This window comes from Phoca vitulina, unplaced genomic scaffold (genome assembly GCF_004348235.1).
Source record: "Phoca vitulina isolate PV1807 unplaced genomic scaffold, GSC_HSeal_1.0 scaffold14, whole genome shotgun sequence".
Lineage (NCBI taxonomy): Eukaryota > Metazoa > Chordata > Mammalia > Carnivora > Phocidae > Phoca > Phoca vitulina.
The window spans coordinates 26,117,024-26,135,302 of record NW_022589717.1 but is presented as its reverse complement, the minus strand read 5'-3'; the positions used below and the strand labels follow the sequence as shown (position 1 = coordinate 26,135,302).

Genomic DNA, 18,279 nt, shown 5'->3' with positions numbered 1-18,279 from the left:
AGGGGCACCACCTGGAAATGTTCTCAGGCTGTTGAGTCAATCAAGATGGTCCTTTTCAAAGTGTTCAAACTGTACTTCTGTGACAACTCTGACTTCCTTGGGCTTTCAGCAGAATGCTGCTAAAATGCTAGGAAAACCACAACTCAAGAGGCCTTCTCATTACTTTGGCACTGAGCACCCCAATGTCCTGCAACACGTCAAGAGACCCAGTCTGCAAGCTCAGGCTTTGTCTGGGGGAGGGAAGCAGGGAGAGAGCACCCTTCCTAGCAGGGGAGGAACAAGGGAGTTAAAGGACATCCAGAGGGCTGCCACATCAACGCAGCCTCCCCGGGGGGAGGTGGGGGAGGAGAATGACAGACCATTAGCAGTGCTAAGGTGGTGGAAGCTCAACCAAACATTCCACAGTGTTCTCTGTTCACAGCATGGCGGGGGGGGGGGGAGAGGGGGGAGTTCCCTCCAGCTTCTGTCTGGACCCAGAATCTTCTTAGGCAAACGTTCCTAGACTACAATGTGCCAGAGAGTAAGCCACTGCTTTCCTTCTAGTCAGGTAGAAAACAAGTTGAACCTTTCCAGAGGGTGAGAGGCTTGTCCCGAGTTAGAAAGCTGGGGCTGTGGTGCTGGCCTGTCACTGGCTATCAGGTGCCCAGCTGGCCCGGGGTACCACCAACACCCGAGGTGGCCAGGGGTGGCCAAGCTGCTCACAACTCAGGCACCTGTCTCCTTAGAGAGTCTGAGTCTGAAGCCACTCCAGCTGACACTCAGGCCCTGATCCTGTGAGGGGCATGGGCAGAACAGAGCTCACGGCCCCCCACGTTAGTGGCTCGGTATCCTGCTGCCAAAACAGCAGGGGAGATGCTCACAGCCAGCTTGAAGGCCCGGCTTCAGCAAGGGCTCAGGCCTGGTTCAGCGAGCTAACTGCACTCCTGGCTCAGTTTTATTCTTTCTGACTTTATTTTCCCTTTTACTAAATGTACCTTAATGTTACTTCCCTTACTTTCATGCCACTTTTGAGTTGTTGTGTTTATGGATTTAGATAAATTGCCTTAAAAACATTTTGAAAGAAGGAAGGTCTGAAAAAATATGGGGATCACTGTTACGGACTTCTCCTAAAATCTAACCTTGAAAAAACTAGTATTTTTTTACATTGTTCTGTACTTTTAAAAGCCACAAAACACTGACTTCTAAAAGGAATTTGTTTAACTTTAGCAGTTTCTTATCCCAGGTCCCAAAGAATAACTCCTACCTCACAGAGTTTGTCTGAGACTGTAAACCCACCCAGGCTGGGGAACCCCTCCCCAGATGAGACACAGAGATGCCAGCAGAAGCAGCCACGAGGGACGGCGCCGAGCCCGGGAGGAGAGGCCAGGGGCTCCTTGGCGCCCGGGCCCATCCAACTGGCCGGTCCTGCACAACCCCCTCCCCCCAGGACTCCAGGCCCGGAGTCAGCCAGATGGGGGCACTCCATGTGCCAAGCCAGTCTTGAAGTGAAAAGAGGAACATGGAAGGTGCCAACTTCCATGTGAGGGAAAGCCCTTGGCTATTCACTTCTAAAGATTCAATGTCTGCTGAGCAGTCAGGCCAGACACTGCCGCTTTCCAAGAGCAGAACAGGGTGCCTTCCACTTACCATGATAACCGAGACCCCGGTGGTGGTGCTGTTCTGTTTGGGAAGCGCGTTATTAAAGTGCTGTTTGAGTTTACCTGTTACTTCTGCTTGCATATTATTCTCCTGGGAGGCATCATCCTACAGAAAAGAAAAGAATCAAATACAATGATTTCTGATTCTCACACCTAAGTTGTGTTTTCCCTAATAGTCACCCCCACCCCACCATCTCTTCCTGAAAGGGCCCATCTTTACCACAGCGTTAGGGGAACAATGACCTTTTAAAAATAATTACTGTTGCGTAGCAGTCCTCTGTCCTCACAAAGACCCCAGGCCATTTACTCTGTTCCTTAAGCCTACAGTGGGCTGAGGAGGGAGCACCAGTCTCCCAAGAGCACGAAGGAGGACATTCTTTAGGCTTCTGAGACTCTCCACAAAAGGCACAAATCCCATAGAATTTAGTACAGATCCCTCCCATGGACACATCAAAATTAATGAAGAGTTTATTATTTTAATGAAGAATTCGGTTACTTGTTAGTCTTTATCGCTCATAAAGAAATGGCATCTCAGCTACTCGGGCTAAGACCCAAGTCACTTGGCCAGATCCAGAGAGGCCAAAGCCCGATGTCAGGATGTTGGGGTCACAGAGATGGTGGAGGGGCCCGGGGTACCACCCCTCCCCAACAAGCTAGCCAGAGCCCTTGGCTATGTACATTAACCTCACTCTCTCAGAGCCTCTGGGAGTAAGGGAAACGCAAACTCTCCCACCAGCACCATTTAATGGATCACATTTACCCTAAACCCAGAGGCACCACCAAGCCCAGAACTCTGCTCGACATCACGCCCCCTCCACCCAGCTCCAGAAGGGACTGTGTCTCAGCCTTCCTACCCACAGCAGGAGGTCTCCTGTGACTCTCCTGTGATCACATGCCATCAAGACATAGGGATCAGGGTCTGAAACATGCTCATCCCTGGGCAAATCCTGAAAACTCCCAAACCCCAGAAGCACAGAAGGCAAAAGGTGAAAGGCTCCTAAGAGCATTCCGACAACTCTTTCATTTTGCAGATGAGGAAGGTGAGGGCCAGAAAGGGACAGTGACTTGCCCAGGTCAAACACTCCGAGATCCTCATGCCAACTGCTTTCTCGCAGAGAGCTACCTGCACACTACTTGCTCATGAGAGAAAACAGCCAGTCCCCCTGCCACGGAACGTGGATGCAGAGCTCTGTGTGCACAAAAGCCGCGGTGAGGAAGCACGCTGATGGTTACAGAACTTACAAGTGTTCCTTCCCTGCGAACGTGGGTACTTACTGACACCCAGGGGTGGCTCAGGATTTCTCCCGCAGTACACCGAGCTTCGACGTTTACCTGAAGCATCTGACTGATTAGTTCCTGGAAAAAGAAGACCGTAGAGGAGACGAAGTGGGGAATTCCAGCATAAACAGAGATCTGAGTTTGCACCACGTACTTCAAAGACCCAGCCAACACAGCTGCTCAGCCATTTCAATGTCAAAGCTACTATCCCCTCCACACCTTCTGCCCGCCAGGCGGCTGCACAGACACGGCGGCCTCGCCCGGCGCCGCGAGACAAGAGAAGGCCTCTCCTGGGTCGACATTAAACCAACATGTTCCCTCCTAAGACTTCTGGTTATTAGCATCATTCCACAGTTTAAAACCTGCAGTACTGTTCCTTTTGGCAAGTCGGTATGTCCCATGCCCACATTCCGATGGGTGTCCAATATATATTTTTTAAATAAATGAAACACGAATGTTTAGGGTTTAGAGGAACACAGGAGGGTGGCAGGGGCAAACTGGGAAGACAGCCAGTCCGGCCTTCAGAATTCGCTTAAGAGTTTCAAGACAATTATCATATGATCTCACTGATATGTGGAATTCAAGAAACCAAACAGACGATCATAGGGGAAGAGAGGAAAAAATGAAACAAGATGAAATCAGAGAGGGAGACAAACCATAAGAGACTCTTAATCTCAGGAAAAAAAACTGAGGGTTGCTGGAGGGGAGAGATGGGGTGGCTGGGTGATGGATGGACATTAAGGAGTACATGTGTTGTAATGAGCACTGGGTGTTCTATAAGACCAATGAATCACAGACCTATACCCCTGAAACAAATAATGCATCATATGTTAATTTTTTTTTTTTTTAAAGATTTTATTTATTTATTTGAGACAGAGAGAATGAGAGAGAGAGAGAGAGCACATGAGAGGGGGGAGGGTCAGAGGGAGAAGCAGGCTCCCTGCCGAGCAAGGAGCCCGATGCGGGACTCGATCCAGGGACTCCAGGATCATGACCTGAGCCGAAGGCAGTCGCTTAACCAACTGAGCCACCCAGGCGCCCCGCATCATATGTTAATTTTTTAAAAAATTTTAAAAAAAAGTTTCAGAGACTATACCGTGGAATGAACTTAAAGAAGAAACACACATTAAAAGTCAAGATAGACCTGGAGCTTACTACCAAGAGCTGCAACAGCCCCATGCAACAGAGGAGGGCCCCTCGACAAAAAGCAACCCACAGGAACAAACCCAGATGGTACCTTTGCTGAGTCCGTGATGTTATCCCAGTACGGGGCTGGGAACTCCAGCTTCCCAGCCAAGATCTGGTCAAAGAGATCTTCCTGTAGATTGTTCTCACTAAGTCAGTGACAAAGAAATGGAAGAAAAACCAAAGTCACCATACAGTTTTTCAACAACACGGTCACAGGAAGAGTGGGGTGAGGAGTCTAGTCTCTTTGGCTTGGGCATTTCACATCTCAATTGCACTTGTTATTTTTCCTTTTAGACAATGAGCTAAAGAACATTTCCATAGGCCTGGGTATCAGGGAGAGAGAGGACACAAGACTCAAGGAATCTGTTTATGGGTACAGTTTCAGCTTGGGAAGATGAAGTAATTTTGGAGTTGGATGGTGGTGACAGTTTCACAGTATTGTGAATGTACTTAATGCCACTAAAACTGTACATTTAAAAATGGTTAAAATGGCAAATTTTATGTTGTATATATTTTGCCAAATAAAAAAAGGACTCAAGACAAAAATGAAATCCACAAATAGTGTCAGTTCTCATTTCAGAAAAAAGCACCTCGGCATCCGCCTCACTTAATCTCTCATGGCAATCAGAGTGGAAAAGTAGCAAATCTGAGTCAGATCTCCTTGCCCTTCCTCTTTCTGCTTTTCTAATAAAAGTCAAGATCAGTGAAACAGCTAAGAGATGAAAAAGGTATAAGGAGTCCAGAATCTGAATACAATATTCAAGACATAATTAGCTCCCCATTGGAACTTGACTTTTGTTGAAGCTCCATCCGAAAAAAAGAGCCCATCCAAGAATGGCAACTGGAACTGCACAGGCTGAGGTGGATGGGTCTTGTGGCCGCCTCCAGGTGGGCATCTGTCCTCATGCTGTGCCTAAGTGTGCCACCCTTACAGGTGCTCTTGCACACACACAGCTGGTGCCTAGTGAATAAATGAGGACTTGACTTTCGATGGAAGGAGCATGGAAATGTACAAACACTACTAGGAAAAATTCAGGAAGCTGGATGTCCCCAACTTCCCAGAAAACAGAGCCACAGAGCCACCCTCCACCCCTCTCACTTGGTGGGTGCATCAACGGCCTGAGTGAAAACAAAGTCCCCTCTCACTTGGGTGCAACAACGGCCTGAGTGAAAACAAAGTCCTTAGCTTTTCAGACCATTACCCAGCCTTACTGGAAAACTCAGGATGGGCTGTTAGAGTCAGGATCAAAATCCAGGAGTGGAATCAGTCTCGGCTAGCAAGTGTGCTATCCTTCTCTTGGGAGTTCCCAACAGGGCCCCTGCACCTGTTGCTCAGCGTACTCACATGGGACCCTCCCCAGCCTTCTACACAGAAGCCCAGGCCCACTAACTGCCTTCTCCAAGTAAGCACCTGTGTTGTCCACAGAAATAGGTCATTTAAGGCCATGCCTACAGACAAACTCTGGGGCTGTCTGATGATATGATGATCCCATTCCTGTTCAGTAAACAAGAATATAGGCAAACCTCATTTTATTTGTGCTTCACTTTACTGCACCTTTGCAGCTAATCTACAAAGTGAGGGTTTGTGGCAACCCTGCATTGAGCAAGTCCATCAGTACCACTTTCCAACAGCATTTGCTCACTTTGTGTCTCTGTGTCACATTTGGGTAGTTCTCACAATATTTCACACTGTTTCATTATTGTTCTATCAGTTATGGTGATCTCTGATCATTGACTACAACTTGCTAAAGCTCAAACCATGGGTAGCATTTTTTAGCAACAAAGTACTTTTTATTTATTATTATTTTTTTATTTTAAAGTAGGCTCCATGCCCAGCATGGGGCTTGAACTCACGACCCTGAGATCAAGAATCATAATCTCTACCTACTGAGCCAGCCAGGCACCCCTGTCTTTTTTTTAATAAAGCATTTTTAAATGAAGGTCTGTACTTTGTTTTTTTTTAGACATTATGCTATTGCACACTATTTAACAGGCTACAGTACAGTGTAAACATAACCTTTATATGCACTGGGAAACCAGAAAATTCATTGGACTCGCTTTACTGTGGTATTTACTTTATTGCAGCGTCCTGGGACTGCACTCCCAACGTCTCCGAGGTGTGCCTGCAGAGTCTGCGAGCTTTGGGAACGTCCGTGACATCTCCCCAAGCCCCGCTGAATCGACCTCTGCCAGTCTGTGAAGTCTGGGTCAAGAGGCACACGGAGGAGAAGTCAGGCCAGACAACCTAGTGAGGCAGCAGATCCCCACTGCTGTCCTGGAAAGTGCTTGTCTCGGAGGGCGCACAGACTCTTTCTTTCTAAGTGTCTGAATGTTTTCTTTTTCACTGTTACTTTCCTACTGTCAACTCTTCCCTCAAAATGAGTGAAGGAGGCACATAAGAACACAATGAGATTTTACAGACATCTTTAGGAGACTGGAGGACCCCAGGAGACAATGTTAGAAAAAGATGTTAAAAATCACCCATTTCCAGAACCATTCCTTTCAGCCATTCTTCTCTATCATTCATCTCCATTTCATTGTCTGGAATACCAAATAGCTTCTATTCTGTTAATATATATGGCTTTTATTTTGTTAGTAAACAGCTAAAAAGTTGGAAGTGTAGCTGCAGCAAGTCATTTAGGTTCTTGGCAAAAGAGTCTGAGTCAACAAACACAAGCCCATAGGGTCTCAGCAATTAGAAGGCACCTTTTAGGATCCACACTGAGAAATGCAAGCGCTTTGAGAGTTTCAGGCCACCCCTCCCCAGAAGAACAGAAAGTAAATTTATCCTTCTAAATAGTCACATAGTAAAAGCCACTCCGGTTAAATCTACACTGGACTTATTAACACATTTATACTCCACAATCTGGCTGAGATGCTTCAGGGTACTTTTAAATCTTAAACAGTATAGCCCACAGATCAAGGTGCAGTAAGTTTTAAAATGTACGTCAAGAAAAACCTTGAAAACAATAGGAGTTTGAGCACACTCCCTCTTCAATGGCAAACTGTTAAAGGTCTGATGAGGTAACTTGAAATGTTACAAAGGATATTCAAACAGTTCACTTATGGGGAGAATGAATGTATGTTTCAGAAACAACAATATTAACAGTACAGTCATGCAAATATCACTTTATGTCAGTGGCCCCAAGAACAGACTTCCTCAGGCCGTAACTAACCTCATGGTTGTAGGACCAGCTTCCGAATATAAGTCAGCAGCTTTCATAAGGTAGCTTGACCGCTTTGATTAGCCAGACTTACCTCCAGTTCCCACAAAAAAGCTGCTGTCCGCTGAGCAACAAGTCACTAGCGATACACACTGTTCAATCTCAGTCTCGCTTTTGTTAAAAAGTAAAAAGCAAAATCAAATAAAAACCCCGCAGACCGCCCTCGCACGTGCAAACACTAGAGGGAGTTGTGAGCACACACTCCTCTAAACTGATCCCTGATAACCCCTTCCCAAATGATCTCAACTTGGGTTAACCTAGGAGGGGAACTCTGCCATAACTGGCCCCGTGATTACGTGCCATCAAAACACACGACCCCTGCACCTGACTAGTTCCTCAAACAGCTCATCACCCAAACCAGCCAGAACCCAATGGAACTGTAAATGTAAAATGGCCACAAATTATTCCCCTCCAGGAACAGACCTGGTTAATTTACTCTAGGCTCAGGTATTTGACTTCATTTGGTCAGTGGGACATCAATCAACAAAGATGAGTCAAGTGGAGACTTGGAAAGGGGCTGGGCAAAGGAACTTGCCCTCTCTCTGGCTGCTTTTGGGGATCCTGTAGCCACCATCATGTGAAACTGAGGCTAACCCACTGGATGCTGAAAGGCACTTAACCAAGTCTTATCTGTGGTCCCCGCTGACACTGAGCCAACTTCTGGGCATGTGAGTGATGCCACAATGAACCACCAAGTCCCAATTAGCCAGCCCAAATCAGAAGAACTGCCCAATCGATCACAGAACTGACTGACAGCTGTTGGAGTAGTTTGTTAGTCAGCAAAAGCTGACAAGTGCAGTAATCCTATGGTCTGTGTAATCCAGCTAGGCAACGGCCCTAATGATGTTGATGGCCAGACAGAAAAAGCTTCCCACCTGCAGAAACCCAACCCCAGCCACAAGGACAAGGTCCCACTCAAATACTCTATCTTTCATTTAACCTTTGTTAAATGTCTTCATGCTTTTAGTTTTATTCTTCTTGATCAGTATTCTGCTGATGGGTATCTTTACACGATGAGGCTCTCAAAAGTAGAGACTGAAATCTCCGTGTCACTCTTACGTTTACCATAATGTCAGTAAAAAGAAAACTGTTCAACTCAATTGAAAATTGATCATTTAAAAAAAGGTACACCTTCCAACTTCCCTGTATGTTTCAAAGCTTTATAATAAAATGTTGGGGGGGGGAGCAGGGAATTCAACCTATTGAACTTACTGACCTTAAATACCACACCATAAATAAATACGACATCAGAGAACATGCGTTGTTTGCCATTTGATTCCCAATGCTTAAAACACTGCCTGGCTCACAGCAGTTACTCAACAGTAGTTATAAAATGAACAAAAAGAAGGATGAAAGTGAAGAGAGAGCTCAAGAAAACTCAGAAGAAAAACATACTTGCATCATTAGATGAACTTCTACTTCCAAGGCATTCATTTGCTCCGAAGAGGGTGATGGGACAGACCAAAAGCAGCCTGTGGCCAAAGCCCTGCAATCCCTTTGGGTACATGCTGCTGGGGTACTGAGTGTGCCCTGGGCCGTGTGTCACACACCCCGAGGCCTGTGTGTGGCCACCTCCGCTCCCCACCCCGACCCCAGGTGAGATACACCGTTACCAAGAGTAAGTCTGTGTATTCCCAGGCCTATTTATGCTAAAAGTATTTGTAATTCTACTGCATTAAATATTATGTAAACAGATGAAATTAATTTTAAAAGAAAGAATTCACTATTTCTATGAGTCTATGAGAACTAAGTTGAATGATGTGGAAAGTGAGTTGTTAAAAAAAAAAAAAAAGACCTGCTGTCAAATTAAGTAGGAGAAATGACTATTAACAAGAGGAAAAAGGTTTGTTTACCTAGAAGGATCAGATTGCTTCACAAGCATCTTTCAATCTTACCACCCATGAAAAAGACTAAGAATGGAAATTGTAGACATTGGATGATGGGTGTGTTTTACAGAAGAATGACCGTAAGAAACTCAGAGGACCATACACCAAGCAAAGGCCTTGGCCTCACATCAAAAGTGTGGTCAAGGAATATCCATTAATAGTTGTAAAATAAGATAAAAAGTGAAAGGTATGTTTATATAATTTTTAACTGACATTTTTATTGACCAGTTACTGGTCCTGATTGCCAGGATGAGGATGTTGCCGATCAGAGGGAGTTTACAATTCAAATGTTGTTACTCAAAGAGCCACTGACCTTCGGAATGGTGGGAATCCACAGAGAAGTATGTATGTGATCACGCCTGCTGCCCAAATGTCCACCTTCAGGCCATAGCTGGGAAAACAAAGTGGGTGGAGGGGGAGAAATAAAGATACTACCCCCCAAGGACCCTCCACGCTACTGGAGTACTTGCCTTTGTTTGTTATGAAAAAGGGTTTTCTCGGTGTCAAAGCGCTCATTTCACGTAAAGGAATTAACTGCCCTTTGGACAGAGGCATCTACTTTTCTCCCAATCTAACCACGGTCTTGGGGGCTACTGCTGTATTTCCAAGACTGGCCTCGGGACAAAAATCCAGGCCTATGGCTCTTGGACATAGAAGCACAAAGTCATGATCAAAGTCATGATGCAGGTGATAGTCTCTCCCACCCTCCACCTTCCCAGGAGGCCAGTGAAATCACAGCAGCCGGCGCAGCTACACATACCTTTTTCCACCAAAGTGAGAGTACCAACCAGAGCTACCAGGAGCCTTACCCAGTTTCAGCAATTATTTCTGGAGCCACGTAAGTCGGCGTGCCACAGACTGTATATAAAGGGCCTTCCACCACAGTGGCCAGCCCAAAGTCTCCCAGTTTCAAGGACTTGGTTCCGTCGGGATATTCACACACCTGGAACAGAAACCAGCCAATGATCAGTAGTTCCTTTTCTCAATGATTCCAAAAGGGCCCTTGGAATTAGGTAGAAACGACACAGATAGATGTATTCATCAACTAAAAAAACAAAACAAAAAAACAAAACTCTCCCTGTGATAGTAACACCATGATTTATTTTTGATGCTTTAAAGCTCTAAAGTTTTTCTTTAGAAATTTTGCATGATTGTGTGGAATTTGAAAGACGGTATCTTCCATCTTTGTAAAAAGCTCCTTATCTAGGAGTAAAATGAATATGAGCTGACACAACAGGCGGGGTGTAGGCAGCTGCTTGCCCGATGTGGCTTGAGAGGCCTCTAAACCCGGAAGCGGGAAACTGACCGTTGTTACATGTTCACGGTGTGTGAGGTACTTGAGAGTCTCAGAAATGGTGTTTGTTGTGTCCACTAAAACACTTTCATGTTTACTTTAGAACATAAAATCCGGATTTGTTTTTTTGGACAGTCCAATGATGAATATAAATATTTCTTAGGGGAAAATTTTGTAAGTTTAGAAAGAAAATAAACTTGGGAACAGACAGCCTGAACCTGAATAACCAACCACTCCACCCGTTTCCTGGTTGCGTGACCTTCGCGAGTCACTCCCTGAACATGTTTCTTCACCTGTGAGAGATGAGAATAGTCCCTGACCCATGGGGTTGGTGTGAAGAGACCAAGCTTGGATCAGGGTTCAATGAATGCTCCTTCCTTTCCCAGAAGGACTGGCTGATAAGATAAGTAACATATTAGAAACGGTTTAACAATGCTGGTGAAGATATGAATGCGCTTTGCTTACAGGGGAAGCCGTCTTTCTAGAAGACATTTCAGCAACATGTGAATTTCTTAAAAATTATTTATAACACTTGATCCAGTAAATCTACTTCTAAGAATCAATCCTAAGGGAATAGAGATGAACCCAAAGGTTACACACAAGGCCACCAATCTCAGAATTTATCTATGTTTTTAAAAACTGGAAGGAACAGGGACGCCTGGGTGGCTCAGTCGTTAAGCGTCTGCCTTCGGCTCAGGTCATGGTCCCAGGGTCCTGGGATCGAGCCCCGCATCTGGCTCCCTGCTTTGCGGGAAGCCTGCTTCTCCCTCTCCCACTCCCCCTGCTTGTGTTCCCTCTCTGGCTGTCTTTCTCTCTGTCAAATAAATAAAATCTTTAAAAAAAAAAAAAAAACTGGAAGGAACATAAATGGCAAATAGGACAATGACTTCATAAATCATGGTACATTCCTATAAGAAAACACTATACAGTCACTAATAAGCACATTTCAAATAAGTATTAATCCTATGGAAAATATTCACTATATTACAGGAAAAAAGAATATTCAAAACTATGTATTCAGTATAATACACCAAAACGTTCAGTTTATTTCTAGGGGGTAGCACTAAAGATTACTTTAGCTTTCTTCTTTATACTTTTCAATAGGTTTCCAAAATCTTTACAATGAACACGTATTGGTTCTATAATCAAGAAAAATTAATTTTATATATAAGCAAACTTTCCTTATGGGATCGAAGTCTGAAAGTTACATTTTAAATAGATGGTTTTTTAACTGCATAAACTTTAACGTGCTTGCCTATTCATCTCTCAGATGTCCATTTTGAGAAGGGTGAATTTCAGAGAATAACTGCAGAGATCCAATCTGTACTAATGTAATGTCTTTCCCTACTTTTATAATTTTGTTCTATTTAGTTTGCTTTTCCTCATATTTTACTATGAACTGAACCAGATCCTCACTCAAACCACTCCTTACTAAAGGATGAGCAATTTAGAAAATTATGTTTTTTCAAGATAAGCATGTTAATAACATCTTCCATTAGTCTGATACTTAATGAGGGGGAGTGATTTATAGACATCGTGAAAAAGCATCAAAACCTCAGGGCTCCCCCATGTCAGCGATACCCAGTCTAGAGAGGCATTTAAAAAGCATGACACTGGAATACCTTCCTTACCTGTGATGTCCTCATCGGTTTAAGAAGAATGTTTTTCACCTTAGTATTTTAGTAACTGCTTCCACATTTATGTACTAAGTATACATCCCCTGCACACATCTTTATGACTTTTAGGTTTCATGGGAGCGATGGTGAGGCTGCGGAGTCCCTCACAGATATTTATCATTCTGAGTCAGCCACAGCTCAGCAGAGGCATTTTCAAAGCTACTAATGATTTAGCCTAAAGCAGGAGAAACCAGGTTCTCAGTCTTGCCAGGGTCTTAGGACGACTTTCCATCCATTATGTTTAATGTAAACATTAACAAGAACAATCCGATATCGAGAACTACAGTTAGAATTTATGACGCATTTACTGAAACCCAGACTTCAGAAATTCCCTAAGTAATTGCAGTGATAAGAACATTCTAAGCAACATTATAATTTTAAATGTCTGTATCATGAAAGCAAAAAAAAAAAAAAGTTTTATTAATGTCATTGTTATTTTGTTTTTACAAGTTTAAAATACACTCATTAGGTACATTTTTTTTTGAAAAATAGTGTTTACTTTAGACATGCAATTTACAGATGCCTGGGGGTATTTGAGGGTTGTTTTCAGATACTCAGAAGTCCCCAAAGCCCCATTTCTCATATCCTCTATAAGGAATTCCGAGTCAGATGCAGGAGCATAAATAGAAAGGTACTGGGCAGTTCATAATCACTGAATTATGTCTGGGCAAGTGGCACTCCTTGGCTAAACATCAAAAGAGAAGTGTCATAAGGAGCAGACAAGCCTGAAATAATACTTTATCTGATTCATCTCTTCCCAACGCTAGACACAGAGGCAAATATGTGAAAGATAATAGGAGTCCATTTCAAAATCTTAGCTGGAAATTCTCTTCAAAGCAGGAGTATGTATCAATCTATACATACAGACGCACATGTGCGACATTGCTTTAAGAGACTGACACTGACATACACACATATGGCATTGCTTTAAGAGACTGATTTGAAGAAAGAGCTGAACAAATGCATAGGGGACTCCAAAGGCCTTCTGTTTTGGCAGAGTGCTCCATTCTCTCCCCAGTTACTGACACCTCACAGAACTACAGAGATCCCAATGCTTTTTCCACACATGATCTCACTGGACCTGAGAGTCACCACCCACCCCCCCGGGTGAATAGGAAAATAACTGTTACCTCTGTTTTACAGATGAGGAAACTGAGGCACAGAGAACTCAAGTTACTAAGAGCTACCAAGTGGGGATTCCAGCCAGTACCTTTACCATCCCACGGCACCATCCTGCAACAGGTCTGAAGGCAAGAGAGTGGTCCTGGCAGAACCCCGACTGCAGCCTGCACCCACACACAGATGCTGAGTAATCTCAACAATCACGACCGCTCAAATGCCCCACCGCCACCCGCTGAGATGTGCTCTGTCAAAAGTTGCACTCAGAATGCAAAAGTTTAAGATGTGAGGAATGCAGATCCCACATACGAAGTGAACGCTGCGTGTTCTCTAAATAAAATGTCAACATAATGATTTAGAAGGGCTTCAAATATGAGAAACCAACCCTCTTCTCTCCCCAGTCCCCAGAACTCCTGGAAAAGCAGAATTTATCACTGGTCTCTCATAGTTAAGTCTGACAGGGCACCACCAGGCTGTAACTCACAGCATTAATGGCCACCCCTGTGCTCCCTGACACGGCGACCCATACATCTCTGCTGGCAGGGGTTTAAATTATGACACTGCTCCCGGAGAAGGCGATGCAAATCAGATGTCTGAATGCTCTGGTGCTTAACAACGGAATTCGCTTTTAGAGTAGGAGGAGGCTGACAGTCACTCTGTTGTATTTACTTTTAGTGCCTCAATGGCACTTTCTCATCCTAGGGCAATGCCAACCTGCTGACTAAATGCAGAATCTGCAGAGTGGTCTAGTTAAGTTTTCAATGGCAGGCACATATTTTACTTAGATATGTGCAGCTAAGGGCTTCCAAAGCCTGACCCTTTTATATCACACATTAGCCTCATCCAGACATCCGTTTTATCATCATCTTCCTTCTCCTCCCCTTTGGGTAGCAGAGTGGGGTTACGGCAGGTCTTGAAAAGGGGTGAAGACTCATCTAGGGCAAGTTAGACTGGATGAGGAAGTTGGTTCCACTTTCCTGGTTACATTCTCAGACAGGTCATTTTGGAGACCCCTGGTTCCCATCATGTGACACAAGAAAAGGAGGCAGTATCGGACTCTGAGATGTTCCACACATTGTGAGTGGAAAACAGAAGAAGGGGCAGGTGAGAGTGGAATCAATGAGCTGGGAAATGGACACTCCCTGGCTTACAGGCGAGTTCGCCACGGCCTCAGTCACCTTCCTCACCGGGCCTCAGCAATCAGAGCTGCAGTATGGGCTGGCTCCACAGTAACCTATTGTCCTTAGGGACCTGTGGCTCTGTATTTCCAGAAAACATCAATAACCACAGCCACCAGGGTGAGGTGAGCCATGGACAGCAGGGAGAAATGAAGGAGGCATCCTCATTAACACTATGGCATTGATATCTGGCCATAGCCAGAGGAAGCCCTGTTACCCTTGTTTCTGAAGCCCCTGGCCAATCTCAGTCCCATGGTGGAGGAGCCTGGGTCTGACAGGTCATAATGGCTGAGGAGACTGTTTTGAGGAGAGAACACCATATCCTCACTTCTGTCCTGAGGCCCAGTCTACAATTGTCTCCATTCCTCCTTAGAGTTCATAAAACCAAGTCTATAATACTTCTTGTTTTACAGAGAAAGGATATTTATTTTCCCAATAGGAAAATCTAGACGTGAAACATAACTTCTCAAGGCAGAAGACAGTAAGAAAGAAAAAAAAACCTCACATACTTTTAAATGGATACTCAGAAATCATCAAATGGTATTACCAAAAGGGGAAGATGGATTCACAGAAAGTTCCCAGGATGGCCTAAAAGCCTCAACATCAATGCATATTCCTTTGAACAATTATTTGCACAGTGCGAGTATGAGGCAAGCTGGAAAGACTTGAGTTCGAGTACCAGCTGTTAGCTAGCTAAATGACTGTCAATGCTCAGGCACCAACCATTTACTCCACGTCCACCGTGTGCTTCCTTGGCACTGTTCAGGGCACTGGCGACATGCGAATAATGGAGACACAAACCTTGTCCCTAATGGTGCTTATCTAGAGAAGGAGTCACTCAAGTACATGATAAACTCACCACACCAGGGCACGTAGAGCAGAAACTAGAGGGGGCCATGACTGACTCTGTCCGGGAAGTCAGGAGTGATGTCAAAGAAGACATGCCTTTTGCTCAGTGTCTTATGAGAGGAACACGTTTGCCACGTTGCCAGGAGAGGACATTGCAAATGTAGACCAGTATGGAAATAAGCAATGATATGTAATGGTGTTGATAAAGTTAAGTCTTAACTAACGACTAGGGATGGGAAAATCAGAGTTTGGATTATCATGATATAGAACACTCAGAAAACCCCACCTCCTAAGCCATAATGATGACAATACTCAGCCCTGAAAGGTAGAAATAGACGAAAAAATGGTCCTGTGTGTGTCTGGGGGGATGTGTGATGGTCGAAGTCCCTAGTAAGCTTCTCTAAAATTCCTCTACCATGCAGACACAAAGGTTGGCCCAATTAGCAAGCTGTGTTTACTAAGGCCATCATGGAGATGTGCTAAATATGACATGAGATTGAGTGCCAGTCTGGACAGATGGGTGGGGAAGGGTTAGTAACAGGAGAGGAGGCTGGAAAGGTAAATTGGGACCAGATTATGAAGCCCTCTGAGTGCCACAGACTTTCTTCTGTAGAACAATGGGAAGCAGGGGACTTTTCAGCCACAAAAATTAGCATCTGAGTCTAAATTTCTGTACCTGTAAAGCTGAGGTAAATGGACTAGATTATTCCCAACGTTCTGTCCTGCACATACATGAACCATCATATTCTATTTCTGTCTCCTCTAAGCTCCTAATTCTCTAATTTATTCTTCAAAGTTTTGCCTCACAAAATAGTTTTCCTTCTTACCTTTCTTTCGTCAGTACCATCAATCAAAATGCAAATGGAAACGTGTTTTCTAATGTCTGATAAATAATAAATACAGAAATGCATATCAATTTAAGAAATCCATTAATAATTTATGGTCATTGACTTGAGCCATGGTGATTCTCTAAATTTAAATTCTCTCGGTCCCTTATTGCAGGATTGGTACAGACTCTAAAGTGATATTGTTTGCATGTGATCATGTCATTTTAAAGGAAGAGAGGATGAATTGGAACAAAAAAAGCAGAGATGGCATACCAAGAGGTTCTCTGGCTTGATGTCTCTGTGCACGATGCTGAGACCATGAAGATACCTGAGGGCATTGGCCAGGTTGTACACCATCGCACTGCCGTCTCTCTCAGTGTACTTGGTTGAAGAGGTAATTGCATCAAAGAGATCTCCACCCTGATGGACACATAAAAGAACATAGCAAAATGTCAACAGTGACAATCCTATGAAGGTAACAAAGAAGGTTCATCAGCCTGGAGTAGGTGAAAAGAATGACACAAGTGCCATGAACAATTATTATAAATAAAAGTTTCAAGGTAGCAAAACATGTTTCCAATTAGGGCCTTCAAGAATATGGTAAATCTTGGGATTTGGCACCAATGAAATCTCTTGAAATCTTTCCATCCTCTTACTTTGACCAATTCCATCACCAGGAAGAGCTCAGTAGCTGTTTCCATCTCCTCAACCAGCATGATGATATTTGGATGTTTCACCCTGCGCAGGATGGACACTTCATTCTCAATCAGGTGCTCCTGTCAAAGCAAGGGTTTAGAGAGGGTTTAGAGAGGTGGGTCAGAAACCACAGAAACCTCTTCTCTAGCTCTATATTCTGGAAGATGCACTACTGTAAATTGGATGCCGAAGGAAGCATCTCCCTTGGTGCAAAGACAAAACCAAGCCCTGGCTGAGTTGGTTTCCATAGGGACAGAACAAGTCAGTGTGACATGTCATTGTCACTAACAAAAAGGAACTGATATCCTCAAAATGTCCCTTGAAAGGGCTCAATGGTGCCACCCTGGCACATAAAATATACTACCTTCTTGTCTCTTCATTACCGCCAACGCTTAAGAGGTCATGACACTGAGAAAGCTTGGGCACAAAGCACCGTGCTTTGTGATTCAGCTGGAACCACTTTTTTTTTTTTTTTTTTTTTAAGAGAGGGAGAGAGAGAGAATGTTAAACGCCCAGAGCACAGCCCGACACAGGGCTCGATCTCATGACCCTGAGATCATGACCTGAGCTGAAATCAAGAGTCAAATGCTTAACTGACTGAGCCACCCAGGCGCCCCGGAACCACTTTTTGAGTATACACTCAAACTCAAGATCAAGTATACAAGGAAACTGCATGTGTATGGAATACAACTTGAGCATTAAATTTTTTTAAACCATTACTAATATGAATTTGAATTTCATGTTGAACGTACGAGAAGAAAAAAAAAAAAAAGGTCCCCTCTATGGCTGGGTATGGAATCATTCACCAGAAGGATGTTCCTTACAGTCTCGTATTTCAGAAATCAGGAAACATTGAGTACCACGGGGACCACTGTTTTCATTTTAGCTCTAACCTCTTCCCTGAAAATACTACCTGATTATCAATCCTGGTGAGTCATGCAGCTGGGATCAGCACTGTAGCAAAATGTTTACCCACAGCATTAAGGAATTATTCTCAATACGCCAAACATGAATCATGAACAACTACTGCTCTATTTTTATGAGGCATGAAAACATTTCAATAAAATCACATTTGTTAATCCTCATGAGCTATAACAATAAATTATTTTGAATTTAGGGTATGCTCTGTTAAATTAACTAATTGCCCTCTGACACATTCTGGGTTTTCAAATATAACTTTTACATAAAACTTACCATATGAGAGAGAGCTTTTGCTACCTAAATACACACACATGTATATATCCATGTATGTGTGTGTGTGTGTGTGTGTGTCCCTCAGAGTGTCCCTTTCACCTTTGCTATCATCAATCTTAGCACTAAATTTAGTGTTCCACTGCAGTGGTAAGATAATTATGTCTAGGTCAAGATGTCATTTAGGTTCTCCACTTCATGCATCCATGTGGACACGTCTTTTTACTCTAAGCCAC

General features: G+C 43.9%; 1 protein-coding gene across 12 annotated transcripts in view; it reads right to left on the bottom strand.

Moving 5' to 3' along the window:
- DCLK2 (doublecortin like kinase 2) overlaps nucleotides 1-18,279 on the bottom strand; it is a 145,976-nt gene that overhangs the window by 5,068 nt on the left and 122,629 nt on the right. For 7 of the 12 annotated variants that reach the window (XM_032412973.1, XM_032412974.1, XM_032412975.1 and 4 more), the window contains 7 exons: nucleotides 16,813-16,932; nucleotides 16,430-16,576; nucleotides 10,023-10,156; nucleotides 9,527-9,604; nucleotides 4,153-4,249; nucleotides 2,913-2,993; nucleotides 1,627-1,743 (listed from right to left, as the gene is read on the bottom strand). In XM_032412973.1, the coding sequence (XP_032268864.1) occupies nucleotides 1,627-1,743; nucleotides 2,913-2,993; nucleotides 4,153-4,249; nucleotides 9,527-9,604; nucleotides 10,023-10,156; nucleotides 16,430-16,576; nucleotides 16,813-16,932 (774 nt within the window). Of the gene's footprint in view, nucleotides 1-482; nucleotides 1,744-2,912; nucleotides 2,994-4,152; nucleotides 4,250-9,526; nucleotides 9,605-10,022; nucleotides 10,157-16,429; nucleotides 16,577-16,812; nucleotides 16,933-18,279 lie in introns of those variants that run through there. The other 5 variants (XM_032412970.1, XM_032412969.1, XM_032412971.1 and 2 more) reach the window with 2 other exon arrangements.